At 38.4% G+C, this 19546-nt stretch overlaps 1 protein-coding gene across 1 annotated transcript in view; it reads right to left on the reverse strand.

Annotated features, from left to right (window-relative positions):
• Positions 1 to 19546, reverse strand: part of EIF2AK3 (eukaryotic translation initiation factor 2 alpha kinase 3) — a 67949-nt gene that overhangs the window by 14340 nt on the left and 34063 nt on the right. The window contains exons 4-13 of the mRNA XM_080812660.1: positions 18598 to 18728; positions 16586 to 16820; positions 15075 to 15237; positions 13928 to 14068; positions 12570 to 12692; positions 10972 to 11192; positions 10517 to 10629; positions 7136 to 7258; positions 4696 to 4845; positions 2778 to 3555 (exon numbers count right to left, since the gene is read on the reverse strand). Of these exons, the coding sequence (XP_080668786.1) occupies positions 2778 to 3555; positions 4696 to 4845; positions 7136 to 7258; positions 10517 to 10629; positions 10972 to 11192; positions 12570 to 12692; positions 13928 to 14068; positions 15075 to 15237; positions 16586 to 16820; positions 18598 to 18728 (2178 nt within the window). The remainder of the gene's footprint in view (positions 1 to 2777; positions 3556 to 4695; positions 4846 to 7135; positions 7259 to 10516; positions 10630 to 10971; positions 11193 to 12569; positions 12693 to 13927; positions 14069 to 15074; positions 15238 to 16585; positions 16821 to 18597; positions 18729 to 19546) is intronic.

Consider the following 19546-nt stretch of genomic DNA (forward strand, 5'->3'; position numbering starts at 1 on the left):
AGTTCTACACTCTCATATATAACTGTTTATATGACATATCCAGCCAGATTTCTCATGGGCTCCTCAAACCTCCCTGTGTGAAATAGATCATCTTTCCTTCAGCACCTACTCTAACCGTGGCTAACATAACCACCATTCAGAGCCCTTAAAATAAAGAAAAAGAGAGCCATTCAGCTCATGAAACTGAATTTCATCTGGCTTCAAATACTGCTAGACAAAAACCATTTTATTCCCGAACTCCAAAATACGATTCTACAGGGCTGGCTTTGAAGCAATTAAGTTATTGCATATAACCAAAATCTATAGTAATAACCTCCTGCTCTCCCATAGATGATCTTATGTGAGAGAAAACACAGACTGTGATGCCTTAAATTTCACATTCCCTCCTCTCCCCTACCTTCTGGTGTCAGTTGTTAGTTACTAAACACCGTAATAGATTTTTTTGGGTGTGGGGGGTTCTCCAGCATCTACCCCCTGTGCTTCCACCAGAAATACCCTGACTTGACTTTGAGAACTCCCTTTTCCCCAACTGTGCAGCGACCTCATGCTTCAGCTGGATGTTATTCTGAGGTTACATCTAGAGGTTAGAGAAGTAAATCAGCACGATTCCATCCCCTGGCCAGGAGACTGATTTAGAGGTGGGTATGTGTCCTTGGCTTAGCAATTAGAAGGAAACCCAGGGCTTCTGATTGATACTGGGGGAGAGAGATACTTTTTTCCCATGCCCTTTCCGCTCCATACCTATCTATCCAACCACCTCTAGAGACTTATAATATGTAGCCCTGAGAATTGCTGGCAGCTATCCTAGGCCAGTGAAGGGAGAGCATGCCTGAAAATGGAAACAAGAGACAGTGATGGGGCAGGGGACAGCTTTCGGCTACATCACTTGATCCTAGATAAAGGGTACTGGACAGCTGAGTTACATGGACCAATAAATTTCCTTTGGGCGGCAAGCAATAGATTATTCAAATAAAATGATATGAGTATAGAGACTATGTCAGGCATTTTGACAGTAATGTAACAGGGGAACAAAATAAACACAGAAACACAGAACTGAAGGATAAATAATACAAGTGTGATGAGAATTTAAATAAGAAATACCAGGCTCTATGAGGACTCAATGTACTTAAGGAACTGTGAAAAGCCCAGCGTGAAGCCCAGCTAGAGTGAAGAGAAGAGACTGGAAGGAAGTCTGGAGACTCAGAGGCTGGAGAGTGCCAATGACAACTACTGAACAAGGTACAAAAGGTGAGGAGGGCCAGAAGGTTTAACATGGAGCTCAGAGACTTGGGTCAGAGCGAACAGAATGCAGAGCTATTCAAACTGGGAACAGAAATCTTGGAAGTAATTTTTCTGGTACCCTAGAAATTGTTAAAAATAATGTATCTTTAAAAAGGAATCAAACTTTTTTGTTTCTAGAAAAACTAGGGGAAAATTAATTTTCTTCCTAGAATTTTTTTGGTGCAGAGACAAACACAGAAAAAAATCTTTATAGACAATTTTGTAGCATTTGACAAATATTCACTAATAGCTCATTAACATTATAAAATCAGCAGAAGGATACTCATTATCAGTGAAAACATAAATACATTGCCTTTCAACTTGGCATTTTGTATGTATAGTAAGGGCTAAGAGCAAACCGAATGTGTAAATCAGTTAATAGTTTCTCACCAAATGATAAATGTTAACTATAGTCATACAGCTGGTACCCTCTCATGTTAGTATCTGGCTTTCTGGAAGCTAGTTGTTTTCTCTTTTCCAACCAAAAGAAATCATCTCTGAACCTTTCCTTCGGTGCAGAATAATACCATGATTCCATCAAAATCATGGAAGCACATGGAAGCACAGCGATTATATAATAATTCAATAACAATTACTCTGGAAAATAGGAACTAATTCTAATTCTTGTCCCCCGTATTCCAAACTCAAGGATTAAAAGATGTATAGCTGATATGAGAAAACAATGTCCAAGTAGCTACTTTGGTGCCTGAAACAAAAGTTTTTGGTTACACGAAACAAAAACTGAAAATACTTCAATAATTTAAGCTACTTCCATCAGAAAAGTACTTATATATTCACTGTGAGCATATGAAATATGGCAGAAATTAGTCAAGTCAGAGTTCCATATAATTGTTTCAGAAACACATACCCAGGAAATATTGAGTATTTTAGTAAGAATCTTATATAATTTAGCCTATCACATTGCCACAATATTCAATATTGTATATACTGAAAACAGAATCAAAGGCTTTAGAGCTGCAAACAGTAACCTGGCTATTTGCTTTCTTTCTCCATCCAGCTTCGCATGCCCTTCCTCAGGGCCTAAATAGTTCAGGAATAGGGGCAAACAGCCTGGAGATTTGCCCCAGTTCAGAGCTGGCTACTGAAGGAAACTATGTGTCTCCTTCCACTTGGGTCCCCTTCACCACGCTACCTTGGTGCCCTCGGGAACTTACCTCAGGGTTACCCAAAGCCCTAGAAAAAACAGAGTCTATCTGCTGCTCATGGTGGCTTTGTCTTTTTTAGCTGGAGGACCGGGAATACTTTTTATGGTAAAATGAACATGAACCCATCACAGGAGAGAAGACATGCTCTGCCTCAAGTTTTCAAACCACGAGACTTCCTTCTGCAGCAGGTTCCTCGGGCTACTTCCCCGGGTCTCTGCTCCCCTCTCTGATACCCTTCCTCTCCTTTGCTCTTCAGGGCCCTTTGGTTAAAATCTGACAACTACCGAGGGTCAGACTGAACCCCTTGGGTGATGTTCCACGAGTACAGACCTTGAGGTCCCTGTGCATGAGCCCTTTACTGTGCAGAAACTCCACCGCCTCCGCGATCTGCAGGAAGATGAGCAGACACGCGCTCCTCTCCCTCTCCTCTAGGGTGCACCGGCTGTTCAGCCAGTCTTTGAGGTTTTCCTTTCTGCAGAGCTGCATCTGAATGTAGAGATACACCTTCGGGGAACTGGGCTGGAGTTTTTCCGCGGTGTTCTTAGTGAGATCTAAACTTAAAGTGGTGGGTCTGGGAGGAGAAACAGAGAACGTAGGTTCAGAAGAAGACTGGCTACTGGAGGGCTCGAGGGCAGTTAGTTTATTAGTGCAGTGGTTGCCCAGATGCAGTCGCTTCGTTCTGAGCTCTTCTTTACTGGACGCGTTATCACAGCCAGAATCTTCAAATACTATAGAAGAGGATGTTCTCTCCTTTGACCTTTCATAAGGAGAAGCTCCAGAAGGACATAGTTCGAAGGAGTGACCCTCGTCGTGGCCGTCCAGAGTACCATCTCCCGCGTCGCAGTCCGTAAGGCAGCTGTCCCGGAGGTTGCACGCGGCATCCGCGGACTCATTGCTGTCCCCGTGGTCCGTTCCTAAAAATTCCAGCGGAGAGAACTGGCTCTCGGAAGAACTTGTCTGGCCACAGGAAATCCCTACTGAAAAAGACCTTCTTTGTGAAGAAGGAGCTATGATTTCAATATGTTCCTTTGTAGAGAAAGGATCCATTTGGCGTATCTTAACTGATGGGGCATCCATTGGACTAGGAGAGCTGAGTGGCCAGTCTGTGCTGAAGGTGGGACAGACACAAAGGGAAGAGAGGGCATATGTGCTGATTAAATGATCTGAACCACAATCTTTACTCCAAAAGCTTTATCTATAAGAAAGCCAGTACCAAATGACATGCAACACACAGAAGAAATAAAAAACATACTATGGGAGACGAAGAACATTATATGCCATTCATTGCTTCTAAAAAATTTCAACTGGAAAGCTTAATTTTAGACCTGAAACAGTTATGTGGGACTGTCATGCCAGAGCAGCCAGGGCCTTTATGCAAAACATAAAGCCCTGAGAGACAGCCAAGGACAGGACTCCTCAGAGGCCATGGTTCCGAAGCCCTTGTCTGAATTAGGGCAGCAGTGACCAGGGCCCTGAGCCATGGGACCACCTCACTTGGATCTTCTGTGGTTTGGCTACTGACTGTGTCTATAAATGTCATCTGGACAAGTTACTACATGTGGGTCTAGGGCTGTGTTCAGTATTTTAGGCAGGAATTTTACTCCCAATTATTTGGTAAACAGCCTATATGCAGGCTGCTTCCTCTCTGTTTTCATTTACTCATTTTTAAAAGAGCCTTCCTTCCTATAGCAGAGCATACTCAATATGGGCATTATCTTTAGGTTGCCCAAGTTTAAGTACTTTTAACTGCAAATAGCTTTAAACTAGGTTTTTTTTTTTAATTGTGTCAAGGTAGTCACCTTAAAATATATCATTAGTTTTTGATGCAGTGTTTCAAGATTGTTTGCTTTAAATTAGTTTAATAGTTTTAAAGGAGTTGTAAACTGTTAACTACTGAGAAACTGAAAATCGAAAATAAAAAAATAAAAAAAAATCAAAAGCAGACAGAACCTCTTAAAGAGAAAAGCCACTGTAAATCCCTTAGCAATTTACGATTCATACAGCCCTATCTACAAATAATTTTTAAAATTCATAGTCTAAAATATAAACTTTTCTTTATTTTAAGTAAACTTTTCAATTAACAAGTGGCTCCAGAATGTTCCAAGACATGACAGAGAACGGCATTTTTTTCTTAAAACAAATAAGCAAAACTCATCTCTAGTTATGGAGATGATATTTTGTTCACATAAGCAAAAAAACTAGCTTTAAAAAAAGTACTAGATTTTAAGTCTATGTCTAACCAAGTTACCTTTCATCTTTCAGCCAAATTTCATCCATTTTTTCTTGCCACTTTTCTGGTGGGGCTTCCAACCAAGCATTGAAATACCTAACAATCCCTGGATGGTCAAGCTTGGCTAAGGCTTTAACTTCCCGCATTACCTTTTCCCGAGCCAACTCCCTGAAATACAGAGAAAAAGACAACACCGAAGGTCACTCTTACTTGAAAAAGTAATCATATTTTTGGTGAGAAATAAGAAAATAAAATTCTCTCTTGAATCTAAAACTAGAAACAGATGACTTAGCCCTAGTGGCACAATTCTAAAAAGCCATACAGTAAGTTTTAAAAACACGTATTTTAGGATTTTTTTTTTCTTCTTTTAGAAATAAGTGCTATGAACACATTGCCTCATTCAAATAAATTTTCCTGGATGACTAAAAATGAACGACTACAGACCATTAAAGATATAAAGACCACTTAATGTTTGTCAATTCAATAGGGGGATGAATAGGTGTAAGTGAACTATTCAGAAAAGAGAGCTCGGGGCGCCTGAGTGGCTCAGTGGGTTAAAGCCTCTGCCTTCGGCTCGGGTCATGATCCCAGGGTCCTGGGATCGAGCCCCACGTTGGACTCTCTGCTCAGCAGGGAGTGTGCTTCCCTTCCTTTCTCTCTGCCTGCCTCTGCCTACTTGTGATCTGTCTGTCAAATAAATAAATAAATAAATAAATAAATAAATAAATAAATAAATAAAGAGAGAGCTCAGGAGGATGGAGAATGACCATACTTGGTACGTACGTAACTGGTGCATATTGCCATCCAAAAAACCTGTATTAGCATGTTTATTTGTTCAAAGCAAGCCTCAAATATTGAATATCACAGGCAATGAAGTCTAGTTAGAAAAGCATCCAGATTTGATTTTCTGCTTTGATAGTTTTTCTGGTGGATCTAATCTCACATTTCTAGGGATCCCACTAACTCTTCTCTATATCACCTTCAAGTGCTTTTCCTTAAGCCTTTGTCAGGTCATTTTGTGTAGTGCCATCCCTCTGCTACACTCTGTCAAGTGGGTGACAGCCTACTCTTGAATACCCAGCACAAATGTCACCACCTCCAAAAAGCTTGCCTTCTTCAATTTCAGTTACATCTGCACTTTTTCAAGAGAAGCTATTTACTATTCTAAGCCCCCAGGTCACAACCACTGTTGCACTGCAGTTATTTGCATATATATCCAAAAGCCTCAAAGAGTCATTTGTTCTTGGAGGCAAAAGCTTTGCTTAATTTCATATCCTGTGGTGCCTGCATATATGAATACTTAAAGTACTCAAAAATTATATACCAAGGAAAAGAATTAGTCCCAAGGAGAATTAGTACATAAAATCCTCCCAGTCTTGTGTCCCTGTCTGACAGACTGATTAACTACCAGTTACAAAGACAAAGCAATCAGTGCACATTTAATCAAGAATCAATAGGAACTTACGGGCGCCTGGGTGGTTCAGTCAGTTAAGCGTTTGCCTTCGGCTCAGGTCATGATCAGGGTCCTGAGACTGAGCCCCATATCAGGTTCCCTGCTTAGTGGGGAGTATGCTTCTCCCTCTCCCTCGGCCCCTTCCCCCTCTCTTGCTCTCTCTCCCTCACTCTCTCTCAAATGAATAAATAAAAAATCTTTTTAAAAAATCAATAGGAGCTTTCTAAAATAGGTGGAGAATGCATTACTCAAAGCCCATCATCTTAAGCATGAAACTGTTCTGAGTTAGAAATGCTACTTCTAGGAATCTATCCTATGAAAACAGACGTGGTCAAAAATTTATATAAAAGATGGACACTACAAAGTTGTTTTTAACTGCAACAAATTTGAAACCCAAATATTTAACAATAAGAAACAGTTAAACAAAATATTTCCCATATATCAACTGGACTATTATCCAGCCATACAATACTTTCAGTTTATTTTAGCATGTATACTCTTAGCCTATCGTTGGCATGGAAATTGCCAAGGATACAATAAAGGAAGCAACAGATTAAGCTGTACTATATTGTTAACTATGCTACTAACTAGGTAAATTTATGATCAGAAAAAAATAAAAGGAAATACCCAAAAATGGTAATAGCATTACTAGGAAGAGAAGACACAGATGATTTTTAATACTTTTCCTTATTTTCCATAATATATGGATTATTTTTAAATAGTGCTACATAGTAAATATGAGAATCATCATAATCCACTTTGGAAAAGTCCTGAGTGTTTAAGAATCAAAAACAGGGGCATATTTTTTTAAGTTGAGGCAAAGCAATCTAAATACATCACCCCTTTTTGACCGCTGGTCACCTGGTGGCGCTTAGAAGCTAAGGTTCAGAAGGTCAGAAACGATGTTTACTATAGGATGTACAGACCATAGCAAGAAGGACATATTGCCTATGAGATGAGCAATATGGTGCCAGTTGCAAGCCCACTAACAACACCCTCCCTTACCTGTTGGGGAGGCGGATTCTTTTGATAGCATAATTGCAGTCATCTACTTTGTTTCTGGCTTCAAAGACGACTCCAAATCCACCACGACCCATGCACTGAACTGGTTCAAAATCTGTTAGATAGCTTAAAAAGAAAAAAAAAAAAAGGAAATTTCATAAGGTAATAGTTCGATCTTACTTTATGATATATAAAGAGTACATAGACTCAGTAAGTCTCATAAAACTTATTTTAATAGATTGTAGTTTAAATTCGACTACTAGCATTCTTTGTTCTTCTGTTTACATAAATGAAGCAAACCCATTCTAACTTTTTCCTAGGAAATTTATAAAAAATAAAAAAGCTACTGTTTATTGGGAATTGCTTATCACTTGTTTTTATAGCAACTGTACTACTGATCTAACCTGTCCAGCACTTTCCATCACCTACCAAAATATTCTATCCTTCATTCTCTAAACTTTTGCCTTCTGTCGCATTCTGCACTCAAATAAAAAAACACAGCTTAGGGACATCTGGATGGCTCAGTCAGTTAAGCATCCTGCTCTTGGCTTCGGCTCAGGTGCTGATCTCAGGGTCCTGGGATCAAGATCATGTCAGGCTTTGCATTCAGTGGGGAATCTGCTTGAGGACTCTCCCTCTCTCTTTCTCTCCCTCTGTCTGACCCCCCACTCCTCAATGTCGTCTGTTGCGTGCACACTCTTTCTCAAATAAATAAATAAATCTTAAAAAAAAAAAAAAAGAAAAGAAAAAGCACAGCTTAATTTTATGTCAGTTTCTATAAATTTTATGGAAAAAATGTTATCAATCTTATTAAGTTTTTTTTTTTTTTTTTCTTTTAGCCAGAAATCTTTCTAGGAACCAACTGTGTGAAATCAGCTGGGTGGCTTCATCAGTCAGTGTGCTCACCACCAGAGGAGTTCAGACAGAAGCTAACTCCGCATCTGTGACTTACAGGCTGACACACACATTGTAGCCTCGTCTCCCTTCCGTGCCTGACTTCTTCACTCCGCGCTCCAGATTTCAGCTGATTGCACCAGGCTCTCTCCCAGCTTTGGGGCTTTTGCTTCGGTTATTTGCTCTACTGAGATGGCCTACTTCTTTATACTTAACGAACCTCTGTTTTCCCTTCATTCTGGAACCTTCCTAGAGCCGTCTCAATGTTCTCATAGCACTTTGCACATAGTTTTTTGAACTATTTAAACATAATCTCAATAGCTTGCAGCTATTTGTACACAGCTCGCTCTCCCCACTGCCACTGTATTGTGGGGGCCTTGAGTGCAGGAAGGCATTTGTGCTTCTTTTTGTATTTCCAGAGCTTGGCCTTACCTGTCAAGTGGAAGGTCTAACAAATCTCAGTCAGATAATATATGAAAAAAATAAATGAACGCATGCACGCTCTGGAAGTTGTTCTTCCAGTCATACGGGAGAGAGTTGAATTTGATTATCTTTACTGTCTCTCAAAAGGCTAAGTTTATTACTTTAGGATTTGCACACTCATATTCATTTAGTAGTTGGCTCAGCTGGTTACAGCACAGAGCTGAGGAGAGGCAATCGATCCCAATCCTCTGTGGGCCAATTACCTTCACAGAGAATGAAGAACTATAATCTGTGTCCCTAAAAATAGCTAGTCAAGGCACTTCGGTACAGATCCATCTCCCCAACTACAAAGCTCATGAAATTCACATCCTACTCCTGCAGGGCCAATTGCATTATTGTCCTATATTAAAGAAAATGAATATGTCTTCTGAAAAGAGAGACATCTTATATATGATTATAGACTCTATAAAATGAAAGTATCATCTTGCTGAAGGTCCCAACTGACGATGCCCAAGTGAAGACTTGAATTCATGACTGAACCCAGAGCTCAGGTTCTTCATGATGCCCACCATAGAGCACGCATTCAATAAACATTAGGCATTAGCATAGAGCCGCCTGGATTTGAAAAACAATCAGCTGTACTCGCCACATTGAATAAAGTGAAAGGAAAACTAAATCGAATTCAATTGCAGAGTACATTATTCCAGTTCTCCTCACAAGAGCCTTATGGATGTAAGTGTATTCATTCCACCTACTCCTCCCTGTCTTTACCTAATTCTTCCTTACTCACAATTTAAGGTTCAATGAAAACGTGACCTCACGTACGATGCCCTCTTGAATCATTACAACCAGTGACTAAGTCACTTAGTTGGCCGCTTTTTTCTTAGCTGTTTGTTTAGTCCAGTATTATCTTCCCTCATAGACGTTAAGCCCCTCTGGCACAGGCCCAGTCTTTTCGTTTCTCCCAAAGCCTGAAATAAACGTCCTGCGCTCGGATGTTCAGAGTAAATGCTGAATAAAATGCTGAATGACCCATGAACGGCTTCGGTGGCGGATTACCTCGTGAGAGTTGTCAGGTCCCTAGTTTCTCCCTCTCTCTGCCTGCTGCTATTGCTGGCCACTGACATAATTCGTCAGCATCTTTATCAGAGAGGGTACTAGAGCCTTTGCCATTTCTTAGTCACCTGGAAAATTCTGCTCTGGGAAACTCGTAGCCAAAACAAATGGATTACAGTCAATTCTCAGCTTGTGATAATACAGTATGAACGTAGCTTAGATAAATCATGTCTACACATCATCTAAGTATCACACATTTTTCACTGTAATTTTCAATCTTTTCTGTCATAAAACCATTACCCTAGATATTAAGCAGTAAGGTTCTGTATCTCTTCCTTGTCCCCATATCACCAAGCACTAAGTATGATATCAAAACAAAGGGAAAATGTATCAAAACAAAGGGAAAATGTAGGAATAAACCATGTAATATGAAAAGGGAAACACAGCTCCACTTCCTGTACCACAAAGCATGAAAACCAGTATGCCTGACCAATGCTAACAGATTCTCTACTTTTATTTTACCTTCAAATTATTTGAATTGCCTACTTTTTATGTGACTCACCTCCCTCTTCTAATTTAAAAATGATCTACTGGTGTATTTCCACCCTTTTTTCTACTCCTTACCTAGACAGAATAAAGACTAAATAAATAATTGAAGATTAAATAACATATAGAGATTTAATCATACTCTAATAACACAATAATAATTTGGTTCTGTTCATACCAAGCCCAGTACACAATACACCTTTGATAATAAAGTTATCTGAATAAGAACTTAATTTTGAATTTCTGTAACACTATTTTTATACCTCTTAGGGTACATATCACTGTGAATAAATTTAAGTTACTTCAGGGCTAAGTCTATGTTTTACTTCCCTGGATATTGACACATTAAAGGGAAAGTTAAACAAGATCTTAATGATCAAAAGGTCATTTCTTCCTTGACTCAAACAGCTGTCACCAGAAGCTGTAGCAAACACATACATACTTTATACATGACAAGACTCTTACCGTGATACATATCCAGAATTTTTTATGTCATTCCAGCTACTGTCCTTAGCTTCTCCATTGACAGAATCATATTTACTTTCAGTTTGGCACTGAGTTTCAGATTCCTTCCTTTGCTAATAAGGTGGGGGAAAAAAATCACTATCAAAGCTGAACTGCAGTTAGCTAACAATCTTAAGCTATAAAATAACATTTAAAAAATAAATAACAGGGACAAAAAGAAAAGTATTATAAGACACAGAATACAGCATTTCCCTTGTCAATGAGAAGTGAAATGGGAGGGGTGAAGGCCAGATGGGAACAGGCTGAGAAGCGAAGGGGGTGGTAAGTCAGGGGAGATGAGAGGATGGGTAACGCTGACTTCACGGTGAAACTCAAGGAAATGCCCCCTTAGCCCCCACCTCACACACTATTCTCCCAACACTCTGAAATACATTAGATTCTGAAAAATGTCTTACTCTGTGAGGATGAGGATGGAAGAGTCTACGCACAATAAAAGTTGTTGCTATGATACAAAACAGAATAGTTCCGACTATTTCTTTCCACCAGTGTAAGAGGAGGACAGGATCCTTTTTGCGAATGTTCTTGTTGTAATTTGGGTTATCGAGGAATCGGACTGTGATCTGTGTGCTCCGTTTGCTCCTCTCCCTCTTGTAATATGGTAGATAATAACCATTATCTTCAAAAACAAACATAAAAATACACATAAAAACAAAAAACAAACACAAAAAAATAAAAGATTATTTTTAAAAAAAGATAAACCAATACAGAGTCTCCTTTAGTTGTTAAAAATTATCTGTTTTCCTGTCACTTCTATTACTAATTCCTTTTATTAAAGTTTCATCTCTTCCTTAGCACTTTTCAATAGCCTCATTACCCTACTTTTTCTTTTTTCCTATACACATATTTTCCTTTATTCCATAGCATCATAGATTTTTTTTTGTACTGAATAATAAGACAAGCAAAAAACCTTAAGGGCCACCTTATTTGTTACCTCATTAATAATCCAGTTCTTTAAATGCAAGAAAGAATTAGACAGTACTCAATCTTCCTTCAAGGTTTTTAAGCTTTACTCTCATTTGGCATCAATGATATACAAATTTTATCATAAATTATTCTTTGCAAACTCAGAAGAAAACTGCTCTAACAGTCTCCTTGGTTCATTTTAAGCTGTCAAAAGGAGGCTGTCCTAGAAAGCGGCCTGCCTGTTTGGCTTCTATTTTGTAGTACGTGGACAGACTACATAATTCTCTCTTATCTTGTATTCGGATCAGCATCAGATAAAGACTGTTGCTTCTAGGTCAGAGTCCTGTGTTTTTGTCAATTTAAATTTTACAATAACTTCTCATTACTGGCATCTAAGGTGAACTCTTAAGGAATCTCTTTTTGTCTAATGCAGATCTGACAATTTTTTTTTTTAATATCTAACTATTCAAAGTCCTTCCATGGCTGAATGCATCCTAACTTTAAATACCCTGGAATGTATTTCCGGTCAAATTTCACCTACTCTTGACTTTTGCACTAATTTCTCTTGTTGGAGGACAAAATTAAAATCCCCTCATTTTGTAGTGTTTTCATTTAGCATTATAGGAAACACCTATTTTCTTCATTACTCAGGCTGATATTATACAGATTACATTAAACAGGCTGATAACTAAATGAAAGCTAATCACAAGAATTGATGCTTACTGAACACTTATTATTTGCCAGACACAGTGCTAGTTAAGATTATATGTACATTATCTCATTTAGAAGTTATAACAATCCAATAAGTAAATATCAGGATTACTATCCTTGCTTTACAGATGAAGGAACCAGGACGCAGTAAGTTAGGCGTGCCCAACCTAGTATGTGGCAAAACCGGGATTTGAACCCTGGCAATCTAACTCTGGAACTCACACCTTTGGCCACCATTCATACTATTCCTCCAAGGATATTTTCGACCTTCCAAATGACTACCGTTCATTTGAATTTTACTAATTAATTTCAAATAAATAAATAAACTAAGAGGAAAAATGAAACTCAGCATTTTCAATGCAAGCTTCATCACACTTACCATATGGGTACTGCAAGATTGAAAGTGCGCCATTACTGTACTCTTCATGAGAAAACTTATCGTTACTAAGACATTTGTCAAATTCATCAGACCCTACCAAGACAGGAGTTCTGGAAGGAGAATCTAAAAGAAAATGGTAAAATCTTAACTGTTAAAACTTCAGTGAAAATGCATGTAACTTCATTCATTCAAAAAAACAGGTTTTCAACCACAGTTCTGTTCAAATATGTTAAGTAAATGGCTCAAGGTTCCTTCCCCTTGAAAAGCAGTCTTTTAGTGGGTTAAAGCCTCTGCCTTTGCTCAGGTCATGATCCCAGGGTTCTGGGTTGGAGCCCTGCATCAGGCTCCCTGATGAGCAGAGAGCCTGCTTCCTCCTCTCTCTCTGCCTGTTTCTCTGCCTACTTGTGATCTCTGTCTATCAAATAAATAAATAAAGTCTTAAAAAAAAAAAAAAGCAGTCTTGTAGAGAAGATGAGTCATTTAAATAAGTAATTAAAATAGGATGTGACATATGCGATAAAAACCATATGCAAGCTATGGAAAGATAACTGAAGGAAATAGGTGGCTTACTATTTGACTTCAACTCATTTAAATGTCTCAAAGCATGTGATGTAATAACCAGATAATGTTTCATAAATATTCTTAAAAAATTTTTTTATTGAATAACGGAGAGAGAGAGCGTGTGAGCCAGCACAGGGGGTGGGGAGAGGGAGAGGGAGCGAGAGAATCTCAGGCAGGCTCCATGACCAGCACAGAGCCCAAAGTGGGCTCAATCCCAGAACTCTTAGATCATGACCCAAGCCAAAATCAAGAGTTGGAAACTCAACCAACTGAGCCCCCATTGCCTTTGTTTCATAAATATGAAACAGGTGCCCCTGTTTCATAAATATTCTTTTTTTTTTTAAAAGATTTTATTTATTTATTTGACAGAGAGAGAGAGCTCACAAGTAGGCAGAGAGGCAGGCAGAGAGAGAGAGAGGAGGAAGTAGGCTCCCTGCTGAGCAGAGAGCCCTATGCGGGGCTTGATCCCAGGACCCTGAGACCCATAAATATTCTTAATATGTTAAGAGCTAAATGATACTTAGTCATAGTCAGCGAATGGTTAAGAGGGTTTCTATGTTGTCTAGAGAAATACTTTATTAACACTGATTTCTTTAGAAGCAGCTGCTGTTTTAATGAAATCAATCTGTAAAAGATAATTCAAATTCCCCAACATCTGAAATACCTTCCTAGTGTGTCAGAAAATAAAGAGTATGTAACAGTTGTAATCTCTGTGGTATTCAATACTAGGACAAAGACAGTCATGATAAGGCCTCTGAACACCTCAATAATACTACAAAAGTTCATAATTCACTTACGAATTAAGGGTTTCCATTTGATTGTTGGCAAAGGCATAATTGCATACTCATTACTGACAGATTCCAAGGCCTTGGGACTGTTAGGAAACTTTTCTGAAATTCTGACTGATGACTGCAGATATAGCTGACCTCGGAACATTCCTGAATCAACGAGAACATTGTCAATTATATTTAGAATCAAGCACCAATTTTTTTCAAAAAGGTTCATTTTCATTTAGTACAGTTAGATTCATTCATTATTTCTTCATGTGCTTCATAACTCTTTTCAAAGAAGAATCAGGCCTCAAATACTCGAATGCAACTCAAAGGTTATTTAACAAAAATAGGAAAGGAAAGTTATACACAAGTTACAATGTCTCTCACTAAACAGTAATTGTCAATAGTTACTGGAACATTTCCAGTAAGGAAGTTCAAATAAAACTTATAAAACTAACAAGTTCAAATAACACTTATAAAACTAACAGCTTAGATGAAGTAACTTTCTTTTTAAGGAAACCAAAACACCTGTAATTCCAGAGGTACTGCTAACACATCAGTTAAATACTATCACGATACATGTGTGAAATGTTATTCTTCCAAATGCTTGCATTTCATTCAGATTGAGGAGTGAATAGCACACTGACAGAGCTTAAAAGAATTTTATGAGTATCTGACCACCAACACTAGTGCAAATAATGAGACTCAAAGGTTTGCAAATTTTATTTTGTAAAGGCCTCCAATTGCCCAGGCACACAAGAACTTTGTTACTATTTTTCAGATAAGTTGTAAAGATATATAGAAAAAAAAAACCATAATCTTTAAGGGGGGGCAAATTGACGTAGATGCAAATACAAATGTAGAAAGCTTTAGAATCTGAGGATATATGAGTAATTCACAGCATGTTGTATCATGGAAACATTTCTAAGACTTTCTAATAGGGTCTCAGAGGAAAAGAATATACGAGAGTAATTCAAAGTTTCAGAATTGGATAAATGGAAAAACCCAGCAGGAATGGAAATCAAAGTATAAATCTTAAGGGCAATCTAAGCCAGGCAATGTATTTAGGAATTAAAACTGCTATAGGCATACTTGAGGTAGAAAAGAACAACGCAGGAGTAAAACCTAAATGTCACTAAGTCCTATCACTACATAAGAGACATCTATTCACCCAGGTAAACGCTGTTTTCTGTGGCTCCTCGAGCAGCTTCTACAATGTCTTCTTCATCTTCTAAAATTTCATTGTTAGATGCGTAACTTGTATCATCAAAAAGACTGATGGGAATGACTTTTCCGTCCTTAACCAACCAAGCAGATGCAATGGGAGTACAAAACTAAACAAAAATAGAAAAGAAATTTTACATTATTTCAAGCAGTATTTATGTAATTCAACTCCTAAAATGGCATTTAAAAACCACAAATTTTAAAATTTTTTCCAGATTTTCCATGTATAACTGATAAATAAAAACATATATATTTACAGTATACAATGCCATATTTTGACGTATGTATACATTATGAAATGATTAGCACAATCAAGCACCTAGGTGGCTCAGTCAGTTAAGCATCTGCCTTTGGCTCACATCATAATCCCAGGGTCCTGGGATCGAGCCTCGCATTGGGCTCCTTGCTCAGCGGGGAGCCTGCTTCTCCCTCTCCCTCTGCCTGCCTCTCTGCCTACTTGTGCTCTCTCTCTCTGTCAAATAAAAATCTTAAAAAAAATCTACCCTCTTCATTTCACAATGTATATGCATATCAAATTCTCATGCTATACACCTCAGTTGGTTTAAGTGTCTGTCCGACTCTTGATCTCAGCCTAGGTCCTGATCTTGGAATCATGAGTTCAAGACCTGCATTGAGATCTACTCTAGCAAATTTCAAATATATAACATAGTATTATTAACTACAGTCACCACACTGTACATTACATCTCCAGAACTTATTTATCGTGCATAACTGAAATCTTGTACCCTTTGACCAACATCTCTCCATTTCTCCTATCACCACCCCCTCCAGCCCTTGGCAACTACCATTCCACTCTCTGTTCTGTGAGTTCAACTTTTAAAAATTCCATGAGTAAGTAAGATCATGCACTATTTATCCTTCTATGCCTGGCTTATTTCATTTAGCATAATGTCCTCCAGGTTCATCCATGTTTTTGCAAACGACAGCATTTCCCTCTTCCAGGCTGGATAATATTCCACTGTGTACATATACACACCCCATTTTCTTTATCCATTCATTTACTGATGGACACTTGGGCTCCTTCCATATCTTGGCTATTGTGAACAACAAAGCACTGAACATGGCAGTACAGATATCTCCTTAAGATACCAATTTGACTCCCTTTGACTATCTTCCCAGAAACGGGATGGCTGGATCATAGGGTAGTTCTCTTTTCAATTTTTCGAAAGCACCTCCATACTCTTCTCCCCAGTGGCTGCACCACTTCACACCCCCAGCAGGAGGGCACAGAGATACAAACATCCTCACCAGCACTTGTTTTCTGTGGTCTTTTTCAGAAGAGTCATTCTAATAGGTGTGACTTTTTTAAAGCACTTCTTAAAGCATAGAGAACAGGCTGAGAATCCAAAATGACAGTTTTTTTCCCTCTACCCAAAAAGTCTGGTCAAACCGGGAAAGGAAAAAATGTATTTACAAATGTTCAATGGTCTCTAGTACCTGGTATTCCCATTCCAGATGTCCTCCCTTCTTGCTAAACGCCATAACCTTCCAGTCAGCAACGGAGACCTTTATCACTGTGTCCATCATGGCGGCTTCCTGATCTTCCACATCTGAAATAATTTTAGACCCTTCTTTGTTCCCACTGGGCTTTAGGGTGCTTTCAATAAATCCGGCTCTAGTTTCCATGTCTGGAATATACCGAAGTTCAAAGTGGCCAACACTGAAATTCCACCTTAAATTTACAAAGGTCTGTTTTAGAAATTTACGCTTAAGTAAATGGACCAAATAATACAGAACAGTTCTACATTCAAGAAGCAAACACTAAAATGTTGCGATGAGAAAAAGAAAAACTCAACAGCATTTTCTGAAGTGCTCTGCTGGTTTTTGCCACAAGAGGGCATCACTTCGTTCTGATCCTTTAGAAACAATGTTTCTAAATTATAAACCAACAATGGCTGTGGGACAGATTTTCCCTCAAAAATTAACAAATCACATTTCCAAATCAGAATGATTTTTTCCAGACACACCAAAGTCACCTTAAAATGAGGGTAGAAGCAGTCTGCTTTCTTTACTAAAGTCTGCGCACATTTCATTCAAGTGCAAAGAAATTAATCATTCCAATAAACCAATTACACAGCAAGTTGAATGCATCAATTTTGTATTTATATGAAAACATAGCCCTGAAAGGCAATATCATCCAGTGCACCAAGCCTGAAGGTCATACCACCTCAGTTCCAATCTGAGACCTCTCCTGAGATCTGGCAAGTCATCAAACCTTTCTTGTGTTTCAGTGTCCTCATTCACAAAGTGGCAGTAATAATGTTTCCACTATAATCAATATACAGAAAAATCACTTAACTATTGACAATATAATAACTTGTCATTTAGATATAAAATGGCTTAAAATCCTGACATCTCGGGGCGCCTGGGTGGCTCAGTGGGTTAAAGCCACAGCCTTCGGCTCGGGTCAGGATCCCGGCGTCCTGGGATTGAGCCCCGCATCGGGCTCTCTGCTCAGCAGGGAGCCTGCTTCCTCCCTTCTCTCTCCGCCTGCCTCTCTGCCTACTTGTGATCTGTCTGTCAAATAAATAAATAAAATTTTAAAATCCTGACATCTATTAAAAAAATATACTTAAGGAACACTGATCTTAGACCCCAGACTTTTCCCATTCTGGTGATTCAAAATTCTGTTAAGCTGGACATCTGTTTCTACTGGTGGCTGGACACCTAGCAGGCACTCAAATACTTAAGGAAACAAAATCCCATCAGGATAAAGAAGGTCAGGTTGCCAGCAGATGCAAAGCCCTATTCACAGTCCAGTGAACATAGAAATATTTTCTTAACTGAGTTTGAGAAAACAGGAAAGGAAACTGAATTATATTGCATCAGATTAGACAAAATCTGAAAGTTTGGTTCACTTTCAAAAGATAGAAAGATGAGATCTCAAATGATTTTTACTACAGCAAGTTAAAATTTAAAGAAGTTAAAAAAAAAAATCCAGCATGTGATTTAGGACCAGCACTTGTTATCTAATCATATTACTTTTTAATCACATATTTAAATGTAAAAATTACATAAAGAATTCATTATTTGAAAAGGGAAACAAAAAGGCACTTGACCAAACTGATATGTGTTCTAAAAATGGGGTTGTCAAACACACTGTGAAACTACTTACTAGACAGAACTACAGAGTTAGAGACCCACGTTGAAGTAAAGCACATTAACTTTGTCTTAAGAGTGCTCTCCATTCAAAGAACGTTGATCAGTGAAGTTGTCACTGTATGGGCCTCACCTGGTTACTGCCTCCAGAGCCTAGGGTGAGAGTTTCAACTCGGAATCTGTTAATAATCATGAGACCATTTTTAATTTAGGGCCTACATTTCTCTCAAAAGAGTTGTATGTTTTAAGGACACGAACAGAGTTCAGGAGATCTCCATAAAGGAAAATCGGATAAATTTGGGGTTTGCTGAACTTGTAATTATCAACAGGAACATTCTCTGAACACATACTTCTCATTGCCACTGCGAGGTCCGACAGCTCTAACAGTTTTCTGGGAGCGTTGCAGAAGAAGGATGTCTTCTTGTTCCATATCATCATTATCCCATTGGCGACAACCCAAAGCTGAACAGATGTACCTCACCTGAAAAGACAGACATTAATTTTGTGAAGAATATAAGTTACAGGAGATCAGAGACATTAAAAGAATCAAGATAATTTGTAAAAAATTGCAATCTCTAAGAAATACCCAAGTATTAAGAAGCATCAGTTAGACTACCAACTCCTAAAATGAGTTACTTAGAACCACAAAGAAACAAGAAATATTTAGTTCAGGGAATGATTTTAAGGATTTAGATAATTTTAGTTTTATTTGGGGGCATTTCTGTGGAATACATGAAAAGAACAGAACCAGTTGTGATCTCCTAGCAATAATATCATTAATAAAATTCCAGGTAAGTTTAAAAAAATCAGCCTCAGAGTTTCCATTTGATGGAAGTATTAGGTTGTTTAAAGACTTAAACCTTACCAAACAGATATTGTATTTAAAAGTGTCTCCTTCAAATCTTCATTAGAAAGAAAAAGGAATCTGCGCATGATCTTAACTAAAATCCTCCCAGAAAACAGCATACCTGCTAGACTACCAGAAATTTGTAGCAGCACATCAAATCAGAGAACCAGATGATTGGGTTCAATCCCACTGTTTTACAAATGAGAATTCTGAAGGCAACAGAGGATCCCAAGGCCTCCTCAGTACAACGCTGATGTGGGGAGTGGGGAAGGCAGAAAAGCGGCAGCAAGAGCAAGGAGGGGCTATGGGCCCAACACTTAGATAAGGAATCACTGATGTTCGAAAAACTCAAGGGTCAAAAGTCATTTTTCTACTCTTCCCTGCTTTAGTCTTAAGTCTATATATAAAATACTCATATATCAAGGTTAAGGGATTAAAAAAAGATTTTTACT

Source organism: Martes martes, assembly GCF_963455335.1.
Source record: "Martes martes genome assembly, chromosome: 9".
Taxonomy (NCBI): Eukaryota; Metazoa; Chordata; class Mammalia; order Carnivora; family Mustelidae; genus Martes; species Martes martes.